Below are 20,929 nucleotides of genomic sequence, written 5' to 3'. Positions count from 1 at the left end.
CGACCCGCTATTGTGACAACATCATCACCCACGCTTGATAAAACATACGTAACTATAATCAGCCAATATGAGTGAAAACACGAAAAACATGTGAAAACACATAAAAACATGAGCAGTGCCTTACATTATGTAAGAATACACATAAAAGCACCTCCCCCGAGTTGCCGCTACCACAATCTTCTCCAATTATCGGTTATTATTCTGAGACAACCATAGTGAGTAGAGCAATAAAAACTTGTAGGATGATGCATTGTCATGTCTACTAACAGCAGATTTTTTTCCAGAGTAATTTATAAGAGTTGATTTTTTTATGATAATTGCGGTAATGGGAGGGTGCGAATTTTGCGGCCATCAGTCTTAGCGGGTTAAGAAGCAATAATAAAAAAATGAAAACACAATATGATACTGGTTGTTTTACTATGCAAATAATTCTTCATACATATGAGCTACATCAGTCTGATGACTGTTACTCACCAGTAACATCAATAACTAGTATGCCATATGCATGTTTATTATCATCCACCCCAGAGCCCTAGGTCTTTCAGCCCTTGGGACCAGGAACCACTACTTGATAATTATCTCTACCTATATTCTATCTGGATCAGTGATTCCCAACCAGGGTTTTGCGAGAAACCCTTAAAATATTGATGTGCTATTACAATGACTGTGATCTTAATTCATAATTCCTACTCAACAACACGTTACAAAAACTTTCAAATCACCAACATACTCGTACGTGTCAGGTAGTACCATGTATACCATGAGAGCAAATAATATGCATGAACGGGGGTTCTTGCGCTTAAGAAGACACCCGTATACCATATATAGGGGTTCCGTGGAATAGGAAAAATTATTACAGGGGTTCCTCCAAGGTGTAAAGGTTGGGAATCACTGATCTAGATGAATCCCTGAACAACTACATACTGGTAACTGTAAGTAGCATGCTGGTGATTCTGAGACTGGTATTTAAGAACATCACTCTACCAATTCCCCACAGAACTGGTTCTGTGGACTGGTGAATACTTGTTTTAGAACTGCCAGTGCACCTGGTAGCTGCTAAGCAGCATGCAGGTGGTTCTAAGACTCTGGTATTCAACAGTTTTACTGATTCACTGTGGAACTGGTTCCAACAGTTCCACCAGCCCAAGGAACAAATTCCTAGAATACTTAAGTTATCTGTTCCTGCCCATCACTACTGGTTTGTTGGAGGTAGGGGGAGCACTGGTAGCAGCATTTACTTCCACTCCTCGACATTAGAGTGCTTCTGGCACCTGGTTTGAATTTGCACTGGGACCTAATGTTGGCAACATTAATTCTATCACCCTACCTTAAAATTCCTGGACTACTTTAAATAATCAGTTTTCAGATTAAAGGACTTCTCCTGTAATATGAGATCATGTTCTTGGTAAGCTGCTTTCTCTTTCAGACTGCTTTATCGACAATTATGTAATACAGAGGCGTTTATTGTTTGGTAATGCGATGAAAATTTAACAGCCACTTTCCCTGTAAGACACTGCTGCACTATATTACTAATGAGCTATTGATTTATATTTCACAAACTAGAAAATATGTCTCTTTTAACAAGGAATAAGTAATTTTTTACCGAATACATGGCCTTTTCATCTTCATGCTCCTTGGCCACCCTCAGCTCCTCAGCCTCCTGCAAGTCCCGGCTGATGAGGGACATGAAGTCATCTTGATTCAGCCCATACTCCACCCCTGAGGAGTTCATCTCCTGTTGCTGTGTGTTGGACAGTGACATCACATCCACTGTCAGATCTGTAACAAAAGTTTCTAAGAATACAAACTCATAATGATGGAAACAAAACATAACCATAAGAACATCAAAAGTACCGTATTTCCCGTCTCATATGACGCTACAAGTGGTAAGACGCACTCTATAATTAGCTAAGCAATTTTTGGAAAAAAAAGTTTTGAGGGTTTTACAGCCTACCTGAGCATCAGTTCCAAGTCAGCGACTCTACAGCACCAATAACAGCATCAAAATATTGCTTTATTACAAAATATCAACAAAATTTTATAAAATAAATACTGCTAAAATAATTGTTACAAAATAACAAATTCTAGACATTCATTGATCCTCAAATCCTGCAAATTCATCGTTGCTACTGTGTTCATTGCTGCTGTCATTTTCCATAGTTGAATCTGGGTCATCTACATCGGCATCACAGTCTTCATAGAGAAATTCATCCTCAGTTCCATCCATCGCATTGCTTATTCCACATTTCTTGAATGATCTGACTATAACTTCTTCCTTCACTGCACCCCATGATGTCTTCACCAATTCACAGACTTGTGTAATAGATGGTCTTATGAGGATACCATTAGTTGGCATGTTTGTGTGTAGATGGCATTGGTGATTCATCAAAACAACCAATTCACTTCATAACAATCGGTATTGTAAATATCTTGTTACCTTCATCAGAAAAAGTGCAGTATCAAAATAGATATCTTCGTATACTGTACCTTCATTAAACAAAGTGTAGTATCAAAGTAAATGATAATTGTAGGGTTACATTGTATGTTTGTTGAGTGTGAGTGTTTCTATGTCATTCCTGGGGCATTGGAGGCTTGTCAGACACCCCTATCAACTTGACCTTCCAGTGTTAAGATGCAGGGTGATTTTGGGGGCATTTTTCAGGAAAAAAAAGTGCATCTTATAAGACGGGAAATACGGTAATAAAAAACAACATCTACGTACCAGGCAGACATAACACAAATATTTGTAATATTCTGCATAAAATAACTTACCAAGATCAATGTCACTATCACTCTCCTCATCACTGCCATCCCCAGTTGCTTCTTCCCCACCCTCTGTCAAGACAGCATCACCACTGGAGGAGTCAGGTTTCTTCTCTTCTTCTGGGTCAGCATCTTCTGTGTAGGTGAAAGCAATGGCTGCCTTCTTGGGGGCCAATGCTTTCTTCTCCTCCTCAATGGCTTTGTTCACGATTGGTCCAAACTGTTCCTCCAGACGAATCTGGTGCAGAAATTTCTCTTCCTTAACTGGAAAGGAAGGAACAATACAGAGCTATAATACTTTACTGAGTGCATGTCTTTATCAATTTTCTTTTGTATATCTGTTATTCTGTTTTTCCTTAACCTACGTAAAGTCATGTAACAAAATAAACTATAACACAATAAGGAGGGGTAAAGGGTAAAAAAAACTCACTTGCAAGGAAATCATTCTGGATGAGGATGCGGTAACGCTCATAGTTTGCCTGACGTTCTTCCCAGTCCTCTTCTGCTGTCATCTTGGGGGAGGTGACTGAGAGTGGTGGCAGAGCATCTAAGTGGGCACGCACATCAAAGCGATCTATCATGGAATCTGCATCACCTCTCCAAGGCATCCTGAAATAATCAAGTTTTTTAATGAGCAGGATTTCAAATATAACAGCCACTTTCAGTTCTAGTTATCTCATGAAAGTAATGGCTCTATTACTATGAGGATTTTTGATCACCAATAAGAATGAGTCTTGAGAAGCATAACAATTCTACATGTACATATATGATTGAGATCTTAATTCTGTATGTAAGTACAAAACTTCAAGAACCAAATGTCATATACAGTGGATCCTCAGACTTAAAACATAATTCACTCCAGAAAGATGTTCCATGTCCGAAACCATTTTACCCATAAGAAACCATGTAAAAATTTTAATCAGTTCCAAGACCCCAAGTTTTAACCAAAATAAATAAAAGTTGAAGTGTAGAAAATTAACCCATTCCCAGCAGAGGATCTACATACACAGCATACATACATAGCATGATTAATAGGTACAAAAACTCCTGGGCGAGTAGGGGGGGTGTGGTGGAGCTACGCTACATCACAACTGACTGTCACCTTGCATGTGCTGTGCATCGTACCTATTCAAGGAGCACTATATACCACCTGACTATTTTTGCAATTGCCGCGCACAGTACTTCCACACATAGTACCTACACCTGTGTATAGATGTTTAAAAAATGTGACTTTTTGTTGGATCACCTATATGTAGATGTGCGTTCTTATTTCACTGCACTAAGTTGTAGCATCGTCTATATATAGACGATTCCTTACAAGTAACAAAATTCATAAAATAAATAATTATTTGGCATCTCAATTACTGAGACACTGGTCAAAATTGCCTCTCAAGGCCAGTCACCGTTTGTGCTTTGTTGATGGTGGATGTGCTACGCACATAAGCTAATACTAGAAATTTTTCCATTATTTAAACTTTTTTTCATTATTAGCCTATCATGTCAAAGAGAAAGAACTGTATCACACATCAGCAACGTTGCCTAAAAATGAGTAGATACAAAACAAGTACATATGTGAAAAAATACAAAGAAAAGTGGAAGTAAATTATATCCAGGTCACAAGCCCAGGATGTGAGTAACTAAAACATTCATACAAGCATACTGACATATATTATCACCTATCAAACACAAACAACACTTACATAGAGATTCAATTGTTTTTTTCAGTTTTGTGGCAGAGTCTAAACACAGATGTCACTTGTTCAGTTTTGTAGCAGAGTCTACACATAGATTCAATTGCTTGTTCAGTTTTGTGGCAGTCTATTCATAGATGTCACTTGTTCAGTTTTGTGGCAGAGTCTACACATAGATTCAACTGTTTGTTCAGTTTTGTGGCAGAGTTTACACAGATTCAATTGCTTGTTCAGTTTTGCAGCAGAGTCTACACATAGATTCAATTGTTTGTTCAGTTTTGAGGCAGAGTCTACATAAAGATGTCAATCTGAAGTACCCATTTGTCGGGAAACTAAATATAGATGTATGGATGAAAGTCAGCAGAGTCTATATAAAAAGTTTTTTATTTGATAGTTCACTCATCTGCCCTGCTGGTGGGAAGGGGTTAATATTATCTAACTTTTGGTGGTGAACTTCATGGCACATGCAGATGATGGTGTGGGAGGGCAAGGGAGGCTGAAACTTACTGTTTGGAAGGAAAATCCCCTTCTGTAAGAACTTCTGGTAGGTTGGTAAACATTTCATAAATTTCACTTCCAAATTTTTTCACTCAACCAATGCTTGAGACCATAAATTATTGTTCTAAGAAGTTATATTTTTCTTCAAAAATTAAATACTATTCCCTCTTCCAGAAGCCATTCTTAAATGTCTCGTGGTGTTGCATCATAGCCTGACTCATGTGCTAAAACATTATGTATCATTCAATGCTTGTATCTATGCTTGTACCTTAAAGGCATGAATTGACAAAAATTAGAATCAGAAAGAGATGGAGCAGCCAAAACAAAAAACAAACACAGCTGTAACTCTGAAGTCCCCCATATGTGTAATTCACTTACCTCCCTTCCCCTACCCTCACCTCACACCACGCACCAGCCCACACACTGATCTACCCTCTGTGTCTATCAACGCACTGCTATGATCTCAATATACACTTTTTTTTCTTACTCTCTTTACCATCAGATATATACTATCATTATCATTATCATACATCACTAAGCTCACAACAAGCCTCACTACACTACTACAAAAGATTCTGTTCAGACTGAGGTATGAAGCAACCAGATTCTTCACAGTTCTCACCTCAACACACAATTCATGACTCAAGAGATTGTCTAGTTCGATCGTAAAAGACAGATTGCCATGACATGGCAGTAGGCAGTAGTCAGAATACTCCAGGAGAGGTACTTACGGGGATGTAGGCAGTGCTGCAGACTGAGTGATTCCCCGTGTCCTCTCTTCCCGGTTCCCTTTGTGGTCTCATTTATACAATTGAGCAGCTGCAGCCTGCCCTCTAAAGACAACTTCTACTACTTCCTACACTACACTACAACACCTTACACTTTTACACTCTCTTCAAATCAAAATTTAATAATGGCTTCACCACGCCCTGCCTCGGAGTCCCCTCTGGGAGGGACCATAAATGTCCCCAGGTCGGACTGCCCTCTGCTGTCGACCTTGGGTGTCTTGACACTTCATCTAATACTTTCACTATCAATTTCTGCAACATTCGTGGCCTTCGTTCTAATTTTCAATCTGTGGAACACCACCTCTCCTCTACTAAACCTCATCTTCTCTTCCTAACCGAAACACAGTTGTCTGTGACTACTGACAGCAGCCCTTTTCTGTTCCCTCCTACTTGCTCTATCCTCATTTTCAATCCAAAGCTGGATGTTGCGCATACGTGCGTAACGACACCACTTGCTCTCGTGCCCACAATCTTGAATCTTCAGAATTTTCTACCATCTGGCTAAGACTTCAATGTCACTCTCTAACTAAATTCATCTGTGCTGTATACCTCTCACCTAATTCCTCTGACTATGTAAAATTCTTTGACTATTTGACTTCCAAGGTGGAGCACATCTTATCTCACTTTCCTTTGCTGAGATCTCCATTTTAGGGATTTCAATGTTCACCACCAGCTTTGGCTTTCATCTTCTTTCACTGACCAACCTGGTGAACAAACCTTCAACTTTGCTATCCTTCATGACCTAGAGCAGCTAGTGAAGTTCCCTACCCGTATTCCTGACCGCCTTGGAGACACGCCCAACATTCTTGATCTTTTCCTAACCTCCAACCCTTCTGCTTACTCTGTTAAACTTTCCTCTCCGTTGGGCTCCTCCGACCACAATCTAATTTCCGTTACCAGTTCTATCACTCCAGTGCAGCCTCAGGACCCGCCTAAGCGGAGGTGCTTCTGGCATTTTAACTCTGCTAAGTGGGAGGAACTAAGGCAGTACTATTCTGATTTCCCTTGGGATGATTATTGTTTTCATGTCAGAGATCCTTCTCTTTGTGCCGAGCGCATAACAGAGGTGATTATCTCTGGCATGGAGCTATACATTCCTCATACTTTCTCTAACCCTAAAGCTAAAAAGCCTTGGTTTAACTCTGCTTGTTCTCGTGCTGTCAATGATAGAGAGGCGGCTCACAAACGGTTCCGTAGCCATCCAACTGCTGAAACTCATGCCCTATATATTTCTGCCCGTAATCATGCCAAATCTATTCTCCAACTTACTAAAACTCTTTCATCAATAGAAAATGTCAAAGTCTTTCCAATTCTAACTCCTCTCGAGATTTCTGGCATCTAGCCAATAATATCTCTAACAACTTTACTTCTTCGTCTTTCCCTCCTTTACTTCATCCAGATGGCTCTACAGCTGTCTCTTCTTTTCTAAAGCTGAACTCTTCGCTCAAACCTTTGCTACCAACTCAACTTTGGATGATTCTGGGCATATTCCTCCTACTCCTCCACCCTCTGACTACTTCATCCCTAAAATTAAAATTCTTTATAAAGACGTTTTCCTGGCCCTCTCTGGCCTTGATTCTCGGAAGGCTTACGGTCCGGATGGAGTCCCTCCTGTTGTTCTCAAAAACTGTGCTTCCGAACTCGCTCACTGCCTGGTCAAACTCTTTCATCTGTGTCTCTCTACTTCTATTTATCCTTCTTGCTGGAAGTTTGCTCACATTCAACCTGTCCCTAAAAAAGGTGACCACTCCAATCCTTCTAACTACCGCCCTATAGCTTTGATTTCCTGCCTTTCTAAAGCCTTTGAGTCTATCCTTAATAGGAAGATAATGAGGCATCTATCAGCTCACAACCTTCTCTCTGATTGCCAGTATGGTTTCCGTAAAGGCAGATCTACTGGTGATCTTCTTACTTTCCTAACTGAATCTTGGTCATCCTCTTTTAGGGACTTCGGTGAAACCTTTGCTGTCGGCCTTGACATATCGAAAGCCTTCGATAGAGTCTGGCACAAATCTTTAATTTCTAAACTACCCTCCTACGGATTCTATCCTTCTCTCTGTACCTTCATCTCCAGTTTCCTTTCCGATCGTTCTATTGCTGCTGTAGTAGACGGTCACTGTTCTTCCCTAAAACTATCAACAGTGGTGTTCCACAGGGTTCTGTCCTATCACCCACTCTCTTTCTATTATTCATCAATGATCTCCTAAATCTGACTCAATGCCCTATCCACTCCTATGCTGATGATACCACCCTGCATTATTCAACAGCGTTCAACAGACGCCCAACCCAACAACAATTAAATGACTCAAGGCGAGATGCTATAGGACGCCTAACTTCTGATCTTTCACTTGTTTCTGATTGGGGCAGAGAAAACCTGGTTTTGTTCAATGCCTCAAAAACTCAATTTCTACAACTATCTACTCGACATAACCTTCCAGACAACTATCCTCTCTTCTTCAATAACACTCAACTTCCCTCTCCTCTACATTAAACACACTCGGTCTATCCTTCACTAAAAATCTAAACTGGAAATTTCACATCTCTACTCTTGCTAAATCAGCTTCCAAGAAGTTAGGTGTCCTATGGCGTCTTCGTCCATTTTCTCTCCCTCCCAGCTGCTTGCTCTGTACAAGGGCCTTATCCGCCCGTGTATGGAGTATGGCTCTCATGTCTGGGGGATCCACACACAGCTTTACTAAACAAGGTGGAATCTAAAGCTTTTCGTCTTATCAACTCTTCTCCTCTAACTGACTGTCTTGATTCTTTAAGTCACCGCCGCAATGTTGCATCTTTATCTGTCTTCTACCGCTGTTTTCATGCTGTCTGCTCTTCTGAACTTGCTAACTGCATGCCTTCCCCTCCTGCGGCCTCGCTGCACAAGACTCTCTACTTCTTCTCATCCCTATTCTGTCCATCTTCCTAATGCAAGAGTTAACCAGTATCTTCACTCCTTCATTCCCTACACTGGTAAACTCTGGAACTCTCTACCTGTGTCTGTATTTCCACCTGCCTATGACTTAAACTCTTTCAAAAGAGGAGTGTCAAGACACCTCTTACGTTAACTGGACCCTCCTTTTAGATTTTTCTGTTTTTCTCTTTCTACTTTTCTCAGGGCCTGGCAACCAGCCAACACTGGTTTGCCCTTGGCCAGTGCCCTTGTAATGCATTGCCGATGGCGCCTTGTTACTTTGTTACTCATTACTCTATTACTTATGAAATCAGTGTACTTATATGAAATATTACTCAACCATCCTAATGGTTAAGTGACTCTGGTCTAATGGAAAACTGATCAAATGTCCTGACCACAGCTAGGTAAAGCGAACTTTCCATGTCCGAAATTTTGTTTCAACACCAAGGAAAAAATTAATTAAATTTTTGTTTTATGTCTAAAATGTTCCACGTCTGAGGTGTTCCATGTCCAAGGATCCACTGCACTTCAAAACAATATACCAGGTATCATACATTCCCATGAATATATATCATGTCCATAGACACTGTACAGAAATTGTGCATAATGATACTATTGCTTTCTTCTAGAAAACTGTGGCACATAATATTGTCTATGGCAAGATTACACTAATAGCTGATGCTCAATGGCTGATTAGGACAAGCTATCTCACTATCCTAGATCCAAGGTCAGAACTGCTCACCTTAATTGCCACCTCACATCCAGGTCAAGAATTAATCAGTTGCCCACAATTGGTTTTATCAACATCAAAATTCATCAAATGGAAAAATAATAAGTTAAATCTACCAATATCAATTCTTATTTTTATACTTTAAAAAAGACAAACTTACATGCTGCCGGGTGCCTCTGCGGCACTGGCCACCGCAGGGTCCAGGTGGATGCGGACAGGGCGGCCATGCAGCTGAATGAATTGTGTTGGGTCTTGTTTCTGGGGATGAACACTCAAGGTTAACATCAATTGCTTTCTACACATTCAAGCACATTTAATCTACTTTTGAAATACTCAGAGTTAAACACCATATACACAACACTCACAATTTTTTCATAATATTCCCTCCTCCTCTCTGCTCGCCGCTTGTAGTCCACCAGCATGCCCCGTATCTTCCGTTCTTGCTTTCTTGCTTCATGCCACATTATGTCCAGCATTTATCTGCGTAGAATGAGAAATACAAGATTACTAAGATGAAATATTGAAATAACTTACTTAAGTTATTTAAAGTCTTCTACAAATAACAAAACTTTATTGTTGAATATCTATATTGGAGGCAGAATACTAATGAAATCCACTGGCATCTTAGCACCACCACTTCCTTGTCTGTACGAACAAGTCAGTTTACATTGGTTGAGTGTTGGCTAGCAAGCATTTACTTCCCATCTGCTGTAACTCCACTTCCTCACTAAGGAAAGACATAAAGAAAAATGAAAGTATCATGCTCCCTTATGAAACACCAAGCAAATGTTTAGTGAGCAGGTGAGAATACCTGAGCCATGGGAGGAATTGGTTGGGGACATCCCTTGGCAGGATACTCAAGGTAAATTATCACTGTAAACCCAACCCAGATGACATTTTGATTGTCAATATGCAAAGATAACTCTGGTAATTTAGAATCCACTAGATATTGACCATCCTGTTGCTCAAACCTATTTTGATAAAACTTTAAGAATTCAGAACATTACTATTATGTTAAATGTTATGGTGGGTGTGTTGTTAGGCAGGACACTACTATGACGGGTGGGGTCATGCCTGCTGACCTCTCTCTCTAGGGCCCCATGCAATGAACACCTGGTGATGGAGAAAGTGCTGCCTTGACTAGCAATAGGAGCACAACCCCTGTGGTATGCAGTGTGTTGCTGAGGAGGAGACTGGGAAGTGAATGCTGTCTAGGGCTATTGCAGTGAACTGCAGATTTGCAGGTCATTGTAAGAGCAATCAATGGATGGGCATTAATCAACAACTGGGAATTTTTTTCACGGTAAGGACACCTTGTATGCCAGGGATGGAGTGCATTTATCATGCCAAGGGGTTTGAATTTTGGCGTAAATTAAACGCACTCCAGCGCTTTTTCGTTAATCAGGAGAAAGGGCTTCTGAGACCCATAGGCAAGAGAGAATAGTTCAATCTAGAAAAGTAACTAGCTTAGTAAAGGCAAGGAATAGTTTAAGTGTTTGTTACACCTAATGATCTAAAGTGAATTGGGTAAACCTCCATATAGTAGAGTAGAGACTCAATATTCAAACTTAATTCGTTCCAAATTGCTGTTTGAGTATCAAAAAGTTTGACTATCGATACCTATAAATCAGGTAATTCGTTCTAATCTCAGCAAAACCTAAGTTCATAAAAATTTCAATGTAATCTTTTTATTAATTTTGATTTAAACAAACCATAAGTGAAGGCTGGTGATGGATAACGTAGAAGAGGAGGGGAGGAGGAGGAAGGTCATCGGAAGACAAGTCACTACCCATGAAAAAGTCTTGGTAACTTTCTCCTGATGTGATTCCTGTGAACTCACTAGTGGAGGGCTATGACTCACTGACACTTGCATTCTCACTAGATTCCTTATTTTCACCACTAATAAGCCTCTTTGGCGCCATTATAAGTTTCTACGTGAAAAACTACAGACAGAACGCAGAGGATTGTTGTTTTTCTCAAGACTGCGGCAGGACATGGGATGTGTACCAGTATCTGGTATCTGTTATACCAAAATACCGGTATTTTGCATCGGTACTACTGGAATCAGAACAAGACAATGGCGGTATTGGGGAGGGAGAGGCCAGACCTTTGTTTACAACAATGTATGCAGCTGTTCAATTACCAGATATTTTCACCACAAATAAGCCTTTGATATTAATGTAAATTTATAAATGAAAAACTAGACAGAACACATAAGAATGTTACTCTGACGACCATATCAGCACAACTGATGGAGAGGTGGGCTGGGAGAGGCCAGGGAGCCTTTATTTACAATCACATTTGTGGGTGTTCGACTACCAGGTATTTCTTTTAGTATTAAATCAAACTTTTGCGTTCAAGTATTGAAAAGTTCAACTATTGAGTCTCCACTGTATACAGTATTTGTAAGAAAGTTGAAATTATTTGTTCATCCACAGTGTATAGCATTTGTAAGAGTTAGGGTAAAACGACTTGGTTGTGGGGCACATTAACTTCCTCACGAGTAGGTATGCCTCAACGTACGGGGCAGATGGACTTGGGGCGCATCGTCACCGGGGCAGATGGACCTACTACCATTAGGTACACATGCCATGAGTAACTTGAGAGGTACAGAGGTCCTCTTTTCTTTTTTCTTTTCTTTTTTATATACCATGTGGGGTTTTCATGGGAATTTATGGGCTAAAGGGGATACTTTTTGGGGTACCTCCTATCTCAAAGCGCACCCGCTAGGAAACCGTTGCCCCAAGTGGGGAAGCCCAACCTACACTCAGACTGTGGACAGGATTCGGGCCCGTGCGCTTGAAGACCCCTCAGACCCCAAAGGATGCATGGTTCCACAGACTGTACCACAGCGGCTCTTTTAGTGCATACTTCAGTTAATGCATTTCCGGCTTTATGCACACCTTCACTTTTTTTTCCATCACTCGTCCAATGGGCAAAATTTCCAACTTAATGCGCACTTGGCAAAAGAAACTTTCATTTGAGAACAAAATATATTTGTTACAAAATGATTTTTTCTGCCAAAAAGAAATAAAATAAATTAAAATGAATTTAGAAATGATATTCTAACAACAAAGATTATATCTAAATGTCAAAATATATAAATCAAACATTACATAATAAAGAACCCACGAGACAATTCGATGCCATGTTTATGTTTTGGTGCAGCCATGTTGCTCCAGCTTGCTTGTGTTACAGTTTCATGTTTCAAGTTTGTTAATTATGATACTTTTGACCTTTATAGGTTGATGATACATACTATTTATGATCTTTTTAGGTTTATGAATATGGTTCCCTCCAAAAATACAAAAGAAAAGTGTGTTACAGGTATAGCTAATCTAGAAATGCAAAATATTTTCATTTCAAGCGAAACGAGACATCACAGCCAAGGTTGAGGCAGGTGGGAAGCTCTGTGAAGTTGGCAGATTTTACTCTATTAATGAATCCACAGTGCATAATGAAATGTAAATGTGCCATACAGAACGCAGTGCAGGAATGATCAATATGGGGCCCTTATGGTGGGGGTCTCAGGGGTCAGTCCTGATGGGTCCCAGTCCCAATTTTATTTATAAGATAGGGTTCTATTATTCAGTTAGTGTGTTTTAATATATGCGCACACTTGCTCGGTCCCTTTCCCCCGCATTGACACATTCTGTGAAATAAACCACCAGTGGATTATCAGTTACTGTCAACTGCTGCGATGCAACCCATCGGTGGGTCATACAACAATTTCCACATATATCACACTTCAATCTTACTATTAATAGAAATGTGATGATGTAGTAAAACTTCAATAAACAGTATGTGTAGGAAGGCATAATAAACACTGATTGATAAATAATATGAAGCTTATTTAGTTTTTAGTGTTATAAAAATTATATGACAAATAGTCTTCTTGTTTCCATATTTTCTTTCTAATACATGTAAAAAAACTACATCATCTTTTTTTCTTCAGAAGAACACAAAACACTTCTATAACAAATCATTGACACAAGTATCACAATTGGACTTTCTTTGACAAGCTTCAATTATTTTTTATTACTTTTTTTTCTGATATTATTTGGACAATTTGTAAAAAGAGCTGCCATTGATGAGTCTTTTGAATTGCATATATAAATAAAAATAAGTAAAGAAAAAAAAAATATCTGCTATAAAAATTAACTGAAAATATTTTTTCTTTTTTCTAATACAAGTAACAAAACTAAATCATCTTGCATTTTTCCTTCAGAAGAACAAAGTTTTTTACAACAAATAATTATAATTGAGAATTCACAAGTGGACTTACTTTGATAAGCTTCAATAATTTTCTTTATTGATCTTTTCATAATTTCATAATTTTCCTGATATCATCTCTATTACCTTATTTTATCTTCTCTCTTCTGTTGGAATAAGTTGACCATAAAACCATGTAACATTAATTTTCTAAATATGCAAAACAAATAGACAAAAATATATAAACAAATTTAGGAAAGGAAAAATATCATACAGTATAGAGACGGACTGAATATCGACAAATAAAGTACGAATACCCACCAGTGGGTCATATTGCAGAGAAGTCATAGATTTTTCATGGTATGCAATGCGACCCAACAGTGGGAAAACACTTTAAGATTGCCAATTCATTTGAGTGTTCTCAAAGACAACACTCTGCTCTTCTCACTTTGCTGGCTTGACCAGCACTAAAATGATGACAATTAATTTATATCACAGTGCAGGAGAGTTTGCCATGCTGCTAATCGCAGGGAACATTTTAAAGGAGGACCCCCTGTAATGCATTCTTATTCTGATTTGTAAAGCACAGGGCACCACATTTGGTGCTCAACACATATTTTTTGGTTCACTGGTGGGGGAAGGTATCAGAGTGTGGAAAGGAAGGAAGTGAATCAAGTGTGTTGAGGTGTTATTGTGATAAATGCTTGTATATTCATTTAGAGAGTGTCTATTGTACTGTTGTTAAAATATAATGAGGAAGCCTGTTCCAGTCCTTTATGGTGCAAGGAAAGAATGGATGCTTATATATGTCACGTGTTAGTGTATGTTTGGTATGCTTGGTTGTGTGTTACGAAGAATACATCCATCATTTGTGAAGTTTAGGTATGTATGTGGATCAATGTCAATGTGACTGTTTGTGATTTTGTACATAAGTGGTGTGAATCTGTTTATTTGTCTGTAAATGTGATGAGGATCCATGTTTATTTGTTGTTTCAAAGGTGTTGTAATGCCTGGCATTCAAATATAATTTTTTTGTAATGAACCTAGCTGCCTTGGTATTAATTTGCTCTGACCTATCAATGTTTCTGTGTGTATGTGCAGGTCCAACACTGTGGAGCAGTATTCAAGTGTTTGTCTGACATGTGTATCATATGCTAGCGTAGATCGGGGTGAACTAGCCCCCCCCCCCTGCCAGCTGGGGTGAATTGGGCCACTCCTCAAAAATTTATGAAAAATCTGAAAGTTGAAAAAAGTGAATACTTACCTTGAAAGCCCACTACAGTATCTACACAACCTTAAAAAAATTTTTGGTCCTGACCGAAAACTTATGGTTCCTAGGGCGTCCCCCAAAAAAACGTTTTTCAAAGTTGCAAAATTTTCATATCAGAAAAAAAATTTTATGCAATTTCTCCTGAAAGTACACTAAATTTTGTTGAATTTTTATAAAAATTGCTGGTCATATAGATAATTTTTTGTTCTTTTGCATGCTTTAATCAGAAATAAAAAATTCTGTTTAGTTTTAGTGCTATAGGCACTTCAATAAGTGGCCCAATTCACCCCGGTATATTTCGTATACCAGGGTGTATCAGACCACCACACTTTCATTATGTTTTTGCTAAATTAAACCTTCCCAATGTTTTTTTTTTTTTAATTATAACCATCATTAAACTTTCTCCTCACACCACTGAAGTACTGCAACCTCTTGATGTTTGCTATTTTAAGCCTTTGAAGACCAGGTGGGATGCCACTATTGCCAAATGGCAAGCAGCAAACTATGCTCGGAAAATTACCAAAGGGGCAAGGTTTGGGATGAATGTTTGTCTCCCAAAAGTAAAAATGTCCTTTAAAAAGACTGGTTTATATCCACCAGGCCGCAGTGTTTATCCAGTGAAAATATTCAACCCAGATCTGTATAAATTATGCAAAAGTGTCCAGACATCTTCAGAGCCAGTCCACAAACCAGCAACTCCAAAGAAGGTCAATCCTTCCAGAGAGATGATTTCCCCTTCAACTTCTTTCGAGCAGATAATGGCAGATGTTTTCAGAAAGCCCTACACAACCACTAGTGGTACAACACAGACAATGGCAAGAAGAAAAATAGATGTCCATAGTTGCGTCATAATGCACGATGAGTTCTTAGAAGCAGTCGAAGAGAAAGAAAAGATGATCCTTGAAAAGAAGAAAGCAGAAGAAAAACAAAGAAACAGAACCACAAGAAAAAGGAAAGAAGTTTCATCTGGGGAAGATGATGTTGACGACTTTCTAGAAGAGTTTGAAGAAGAGACTGTAGAAAAGAAAAGGAAAGTGCCAGAAGAAAGGACATCAAGGAAGAGATTCCACAACAGCACTTCACTAAAGGAGTCCAGTTCAGCAGAGAAGGAAGATGCTGAGCTATTGAACAGCAGTCACTCTTCAATCAGCAGTATAGAGGACATGGACGAAGATGAAGAAACTGAAGGTGTTGCAATGTTTAATGTTCGGAAGTACAGTAAAATACAGAAAAAGAGAGAAATAGAAAAATGGCTACTATGGGGTAGATTATGGAAAAGCATATATTGGGCATGTGATTATGTGTGGCAAAGAGTTCTTGAAAATAAAGTTTTTGGAAAGAAAACCAAATGACACATATGACAGGCTGAAAAGGGATGATGTTGATGACTCTGTTGATGTGAAATATGTGTTTTGTGGACCCATAAAGCTTGTGGGCATAACACTTTATCAGTTTCAAGGTGTGGATGTGGCCTATAAAAACTATAAAAATCTACAAACATATTCGAGAGAGAGAGAGAGAGAGAGAGAGAGAGAGAGAGAGAGAGAGAGAGAGAGAGAGAGAGAGAGAGAGAGAGAGAGAGAGAGAGAGAGAGAGAGAGAGAGAGATAAGTGAAAAGAAAAAGTAAAATACATAAAAGATACTGAAAAAACATTAAAACTTTAGTGGCCCAAAGGATGGCCCAATTCACCCCAAAGGGTGGCCCCATTCACCCCAGGACTTCGGCACAGAGTAGGCCACTTATTTATGTTAATAACTTCTATAATGATAATCAAAATTATCATTTTCTTTCAGGGAATATCTATCACATAGTAAGGTATCTTCACACAAATTTTCAATTGATTTGACTGATTTGTATAGACTTTATAATAAAAGATGTAAAAAGTAGCCCGTATTCACCCCAGTCCACGCTAAGTGTTTTATGTTTCATGTACAGCCATATAAGTTCATTCTCAAGAACCCCAGTGTTCGGTTGGCTTTAGAGCAGATGGAATCTATGTTACTGTTGAATTTGATGTCTGTGGAAAGATGACCACCAATAAATACTCAGTGCATGGTGCCCAATAAAGACACAAGTACATTTTAGGTTCCACGCACTGCATATATTCTGAACCACTCTTGGGGTAAGTTAGTGTACTGAGTGGCAGTACTGGGTTGGGATTATTATCCAATATTCAGGTATGTCTTTAAGCACCAAATCCTCATCTTCTCTTCCAAATGTAGCTAGGAATTCCTATATGGATAGTCACTCGAGGGAGAACAAGGGGGATGACGTAGATGGCGCGCGCAATAGCCGTGGCCGCGCTTTATAAGGTGGGGGCATGGTGGTGTCCTCACACAGAACACCACCGCTCTTGTCTGAGGTAGGTTCCCCGACCAATATCACGGTGGTGCTGCAGTACTCCACGAGGTATTGCAAGAACAAAATCATAAGGAGATACTTCTTGTGGTTTCAGCAACACCCCTGTGGGACCCTCTGCCCTATTCTACCCAGCAGGCAGACTCAGGCTGAGAGAGAGAGAGAGAGAGAGAGAGAGAGAGAGAGAGAGAGAGAGAGAGAGAGAGAGAGAGAGAGAGAGAGAGAGAGAGAGAGAGAGAGAGGCAGAGAGCGACGCCATACCTCCCTCCTGGGATGCCACCGGTCACGCCACCTCACCCCGTCCCAAAGCTGAGTCACCTGAAGTTCCCCCATGGTTCTCCCTCTAGAGATAGGGTAGATAGGCGATTTCGTGACGGTGCTGTGTCGCTAGTGAAGTAAAGTGTTCTATTTTTGTTAAGTTTGGCTGTTTCTCCCCCCCCCCTTGGATCCGTTACATCTTTCTTTTTTTTAACATAGGCCCAGTACATTAGATTAGATGGTGCTCTGATAGTTTCAGAAGAAAGTGACTCCTATTCATCCCTGTAGTACAGGCAGCCTTGGAATGTCATTCAATGTGGCTTAGGACTCTTTGGTAGCAGTTTGATAAAAATGCGCACTTTAATATATGGGATCAATTCAGTAGGTACACACCAGCATGAGACTTTATCGTTTGTTTCTAAGCAGTTCTCTTGCATTTTTCTCATACACTGCGTGACAAAATGAACCTATAAATTAAAAAAAAAAGTAAATTTCAATTACAAAATTAGTCATTAAACATTAAAAAAAGTTGCAAGTCTTAGGTTTTTGTTAAAAAAAAAAAAATAGTTTTTTACACCTTCACTTATATTTGTTGCTGCATCTCTTCAGTCATAACAAACCCAACTGTTGATACTTGTTGACATGAAGGCATAAAGGTTAAACTTGAAAATGAAACCAAATTTTAATGCCCAAGTGGTGCCATATCCTGTGGAGAATGGAATTATTGTAGTTTCAACCAATACACCACACATAACTATACACATTCTTACAGTCTAGATCACACTTTTACGAGCATTTCTAACCCCATTTTACCCATCAGAAATTAATAATGACTTCGGGACAGAATTTCCAAGATTTACCTTAATTTTAGTTTAGGATCCTTCCACACCAGTCAGTCAGAGAGTATAAAGTGTATTCATGTACTTGTTATTAATATTGCGTAGGCATTGTAGCAGTCTGTCAGTCAGGTTAGGTTAGGTTTTTAGTTTCCCCACCCTAAAGCCCTACTTTCGCAGAAGGTCCCCAAGCTTGTTAGACATAGTGAAAATGAAACATTTCATTCTATCTATCATTATTAGCCTAAGTTGTAATAAGAAGCTACAGAACACTTACTTTTCAATTCTAAATTTATAGTCAATCAAAGAGAGATAACTAAAACAAGATACAGTTAATTTTCAGTTTCATCCAATCAACGATTTCCTGATGTGGTTTGTGTTTCTGGTGAGATATATAGTGAACTGATTGATGTTCTACATCACTTCAGTCACAATTGTGTAATTTTCAAGTTATGACTTTTCAATCTATGCCTACCTTTCTTTCCCAACAATCTTGGGGGACCTGTGGGAAATTGGGGTTTTTGGGTGGGGAAGCATTAAACTGAGTAATGTGCATTGCAAAACAAGTCTAAAATCAACAAAAACACAAAAAAATCTATGAAAATACATGCTACACCTTTGACTGGCAGTGGCGGCAGGTGAGGTGAGTGTTACCATTGTAAGTCTTGAGCATTGTCAACGATTCACTCTACACTAGCTGGGGGACCAGGACATCCCTTCAAGACTAGCCAGAGGGGCTGTGACTCCACTGGATCCCCCCTGGTTACTAACCAAACTAAGCAAAACCTAACCTAACCTAATTTTAACCTATATACAAATGGTAGCGAATCATTGGCAGCTGCTTGCCTCAGCCGCTGATATCAAAGGTATAATTAATGTATTTCCATATATTTTAAGTGATTTTGTTGATGTTCAACCTGTTTTGCAACATGCTTTACTTTATTTAATGATCTCCCACCCAAAAAATAACAATTTTCCAAAGGTCCCCCAAGATCACCCGGGAAGAGATGTAGACATAAGCTGAAAAATCCATTACTAACACATTTAACAGAAATTATGTAGACTATCAATCACTTCATTATACATCTCACCAGAAACACAAAAGCCACATCAGAAAATTGTTGGTTGGGTGAAACTGAAATTTGTCCCAAGATACTGTTAGATACTGACAAATCTTCCAGCACAACTCATAGATTTGATTTAAAAAAAAAAAATATTTCCTTATGCCTTGTTGAAAACCACAAGGGGCTATAACTCAATAATGTTCACACCAGAACTCAGATGGAGATTTGAAGGAAGATTCCTTACTATGAGATAAGTTGACTCGTGGAATGCACTGCCCCCCTGAGCCTGCAGGCTGTAAAAACAATAACAAGCCCTTGCTGCTCACTTGTGATTCACTGTCTGTTATGTTTGAATGACTGTCCTAATACAACTGTTGCTGAAGATGCCCTATCCACCCTGTTATGTCTTGAGAGCATTAAATGTTTGCTTTTACTGGCACATCAGCAGTGTGGCTTCCCGCGATTGTGCAGCATCTGATGTGTGAGTAGCAAGCATCGCAAGACAGCCAAGCACCCCTTCACTCTTCAGCCTCGACTGAACGTGTTGGTCATTACCACTCATTTATTTCATGTATAGAGCAGTAAGAAGAATAACAGCTGCATTAGACATGTATGCACAATCGTCATGAACAGCACCAGTCACATGAGTGAAAGACCAGAGCAGTACGGCCTGACAACACAGCACCAAAGCTTCCTTACCTACACATGCACGCGCCAAACTCGCCCACTCTGATCCCTTGCGTGCTGAGTCTCGTCGTTATAGGGATTCGAGGAAGGCTGCAGAGAAATGTTAAAGATTGGCGTGGTGTGAGGGTTGGCAGCGGTGTGATGCAGCTCACACACTCACAACAAACACACCCTTACCGCCAGGCGCCAGCCATTGAAGGCGAGTGTCCCACAGTACCTCACTTCCTCTGTCCTTCAAACCTAGAGCATTCGGTGTGGTCTATCTTGCCTTCTTGTTTATTCATCTCCTTCTAAAATGTTGCCTAATCACGTCGTTTTGGGTTGGTTGGGATGATGGTCTGAGTTAGTATTTCAGGATGGTCAGAGCTGGCTGAGATGACGATCTGAACTGGCAATTCTAATGGTACGAATTCGATCTTTTTTTTGTAGGGATGTGCACCGCAAATCGGTATGCTGGGATACCGACATTTCAATTCGGTATTACCGGTATTACTGATATCAGAACCTTATCGGTATCACATACCGGTAGCAGCATTTTCATCAGTAAAATGCCGTACCGGGAATTTTTTATCAGTATTTTCTTTCGCTATTACTATTTTCTTTTACGGCATTGAATGCACCAACCTTATGAATATAACAACTTTTTTTCAGATACCTAAGTACAAAGGACTTCAATAGTAGCTACTGATGGGCGAAAGGTGAGATGCAAAGCACCTTCATATCTGGGAAACTCGAATAATATGCTCACTTTGTGCTCGCGAAAACGTTATTTCTAGCGAAAAGCAGAATCACTTCCCTCCCTCCCCAACCCCCGTGCCAGTTCGCCACATTTCGCCCACAAGTCAATTCGCCCACACTATATAGT

At 39.5% G+C, this 20,929-nt stretch overlaps 1 protein-coding gene across 3 annotated transcripts in view; it reads right to left on the bottom strand.

The window, feature by feature from the left end:
* The window catches only part of LOC123509839 (CLK4-associating serine/arginine rich protein-like), a 49,923-nt gene extending 29,477 nt beyond the window's left edge, over positions 1 to 20,446 (bottom strand). Inside the window, exons 1-7 of one of the 3 annotated variants that reach the window (XM_045264414.1) lie at positions 20,242 to 20,445; positions 20,077 to 20,154; positions 9,744 to 9,858; positions 9,539 to 9,636; positions 3,194 to 3,372; positions 2,773 to 3,027; positions 1,604 to 1,779 (exon numbers count right to left, since the gene is read on the bottom strand). In XM_045264414.1, the coding sequence (XP_045120349.1) occupies positions 1,604 to 1,779; positions 2,773 to 3,027; positions 3,194 to 3,372; positions 9,539 to 9,636; positions 9,744 to 9,854 (819 nt within the window). In that variant the 5' untranslated portion in view covers positions 9,855 to 9,858; positions 20,077 to 20,154; positions 20,242 to 20,445. Of the gene's footprint in view, positions 1 to 1,603; positions 1,780 to 2,772; positions 3,028 to 3,193; positions 3,373 to 9,538; positions 9,637 to 9,743; positions 9,859 to 20,076 lie in introns of all 3 variants that reach the window. The other 2 variants (XM_045264415.1, XM_045264413.1) reach the window with 2 other exon arrangements.
* Positions 20,447 to 20,929: the final 483 nt, after the last annotated feature.

This window comes from Portunus trituberculatus, chromosome 27, assembly GCF_017591435.1.
Source record: "Portunus trituberculatus isolate SZX2019 chromosome 27, ASM1759143v1, whole genome shotgun sequence".
NCBI lineage: Eukaryota > Metazoa > Arthropoda > Malacostraca > Decapoda > Portunidae > Portunus > Portunus trituberculatus.
This window is presented reverse-complemented; position numbering and strand designations above follow the sequence as displayed.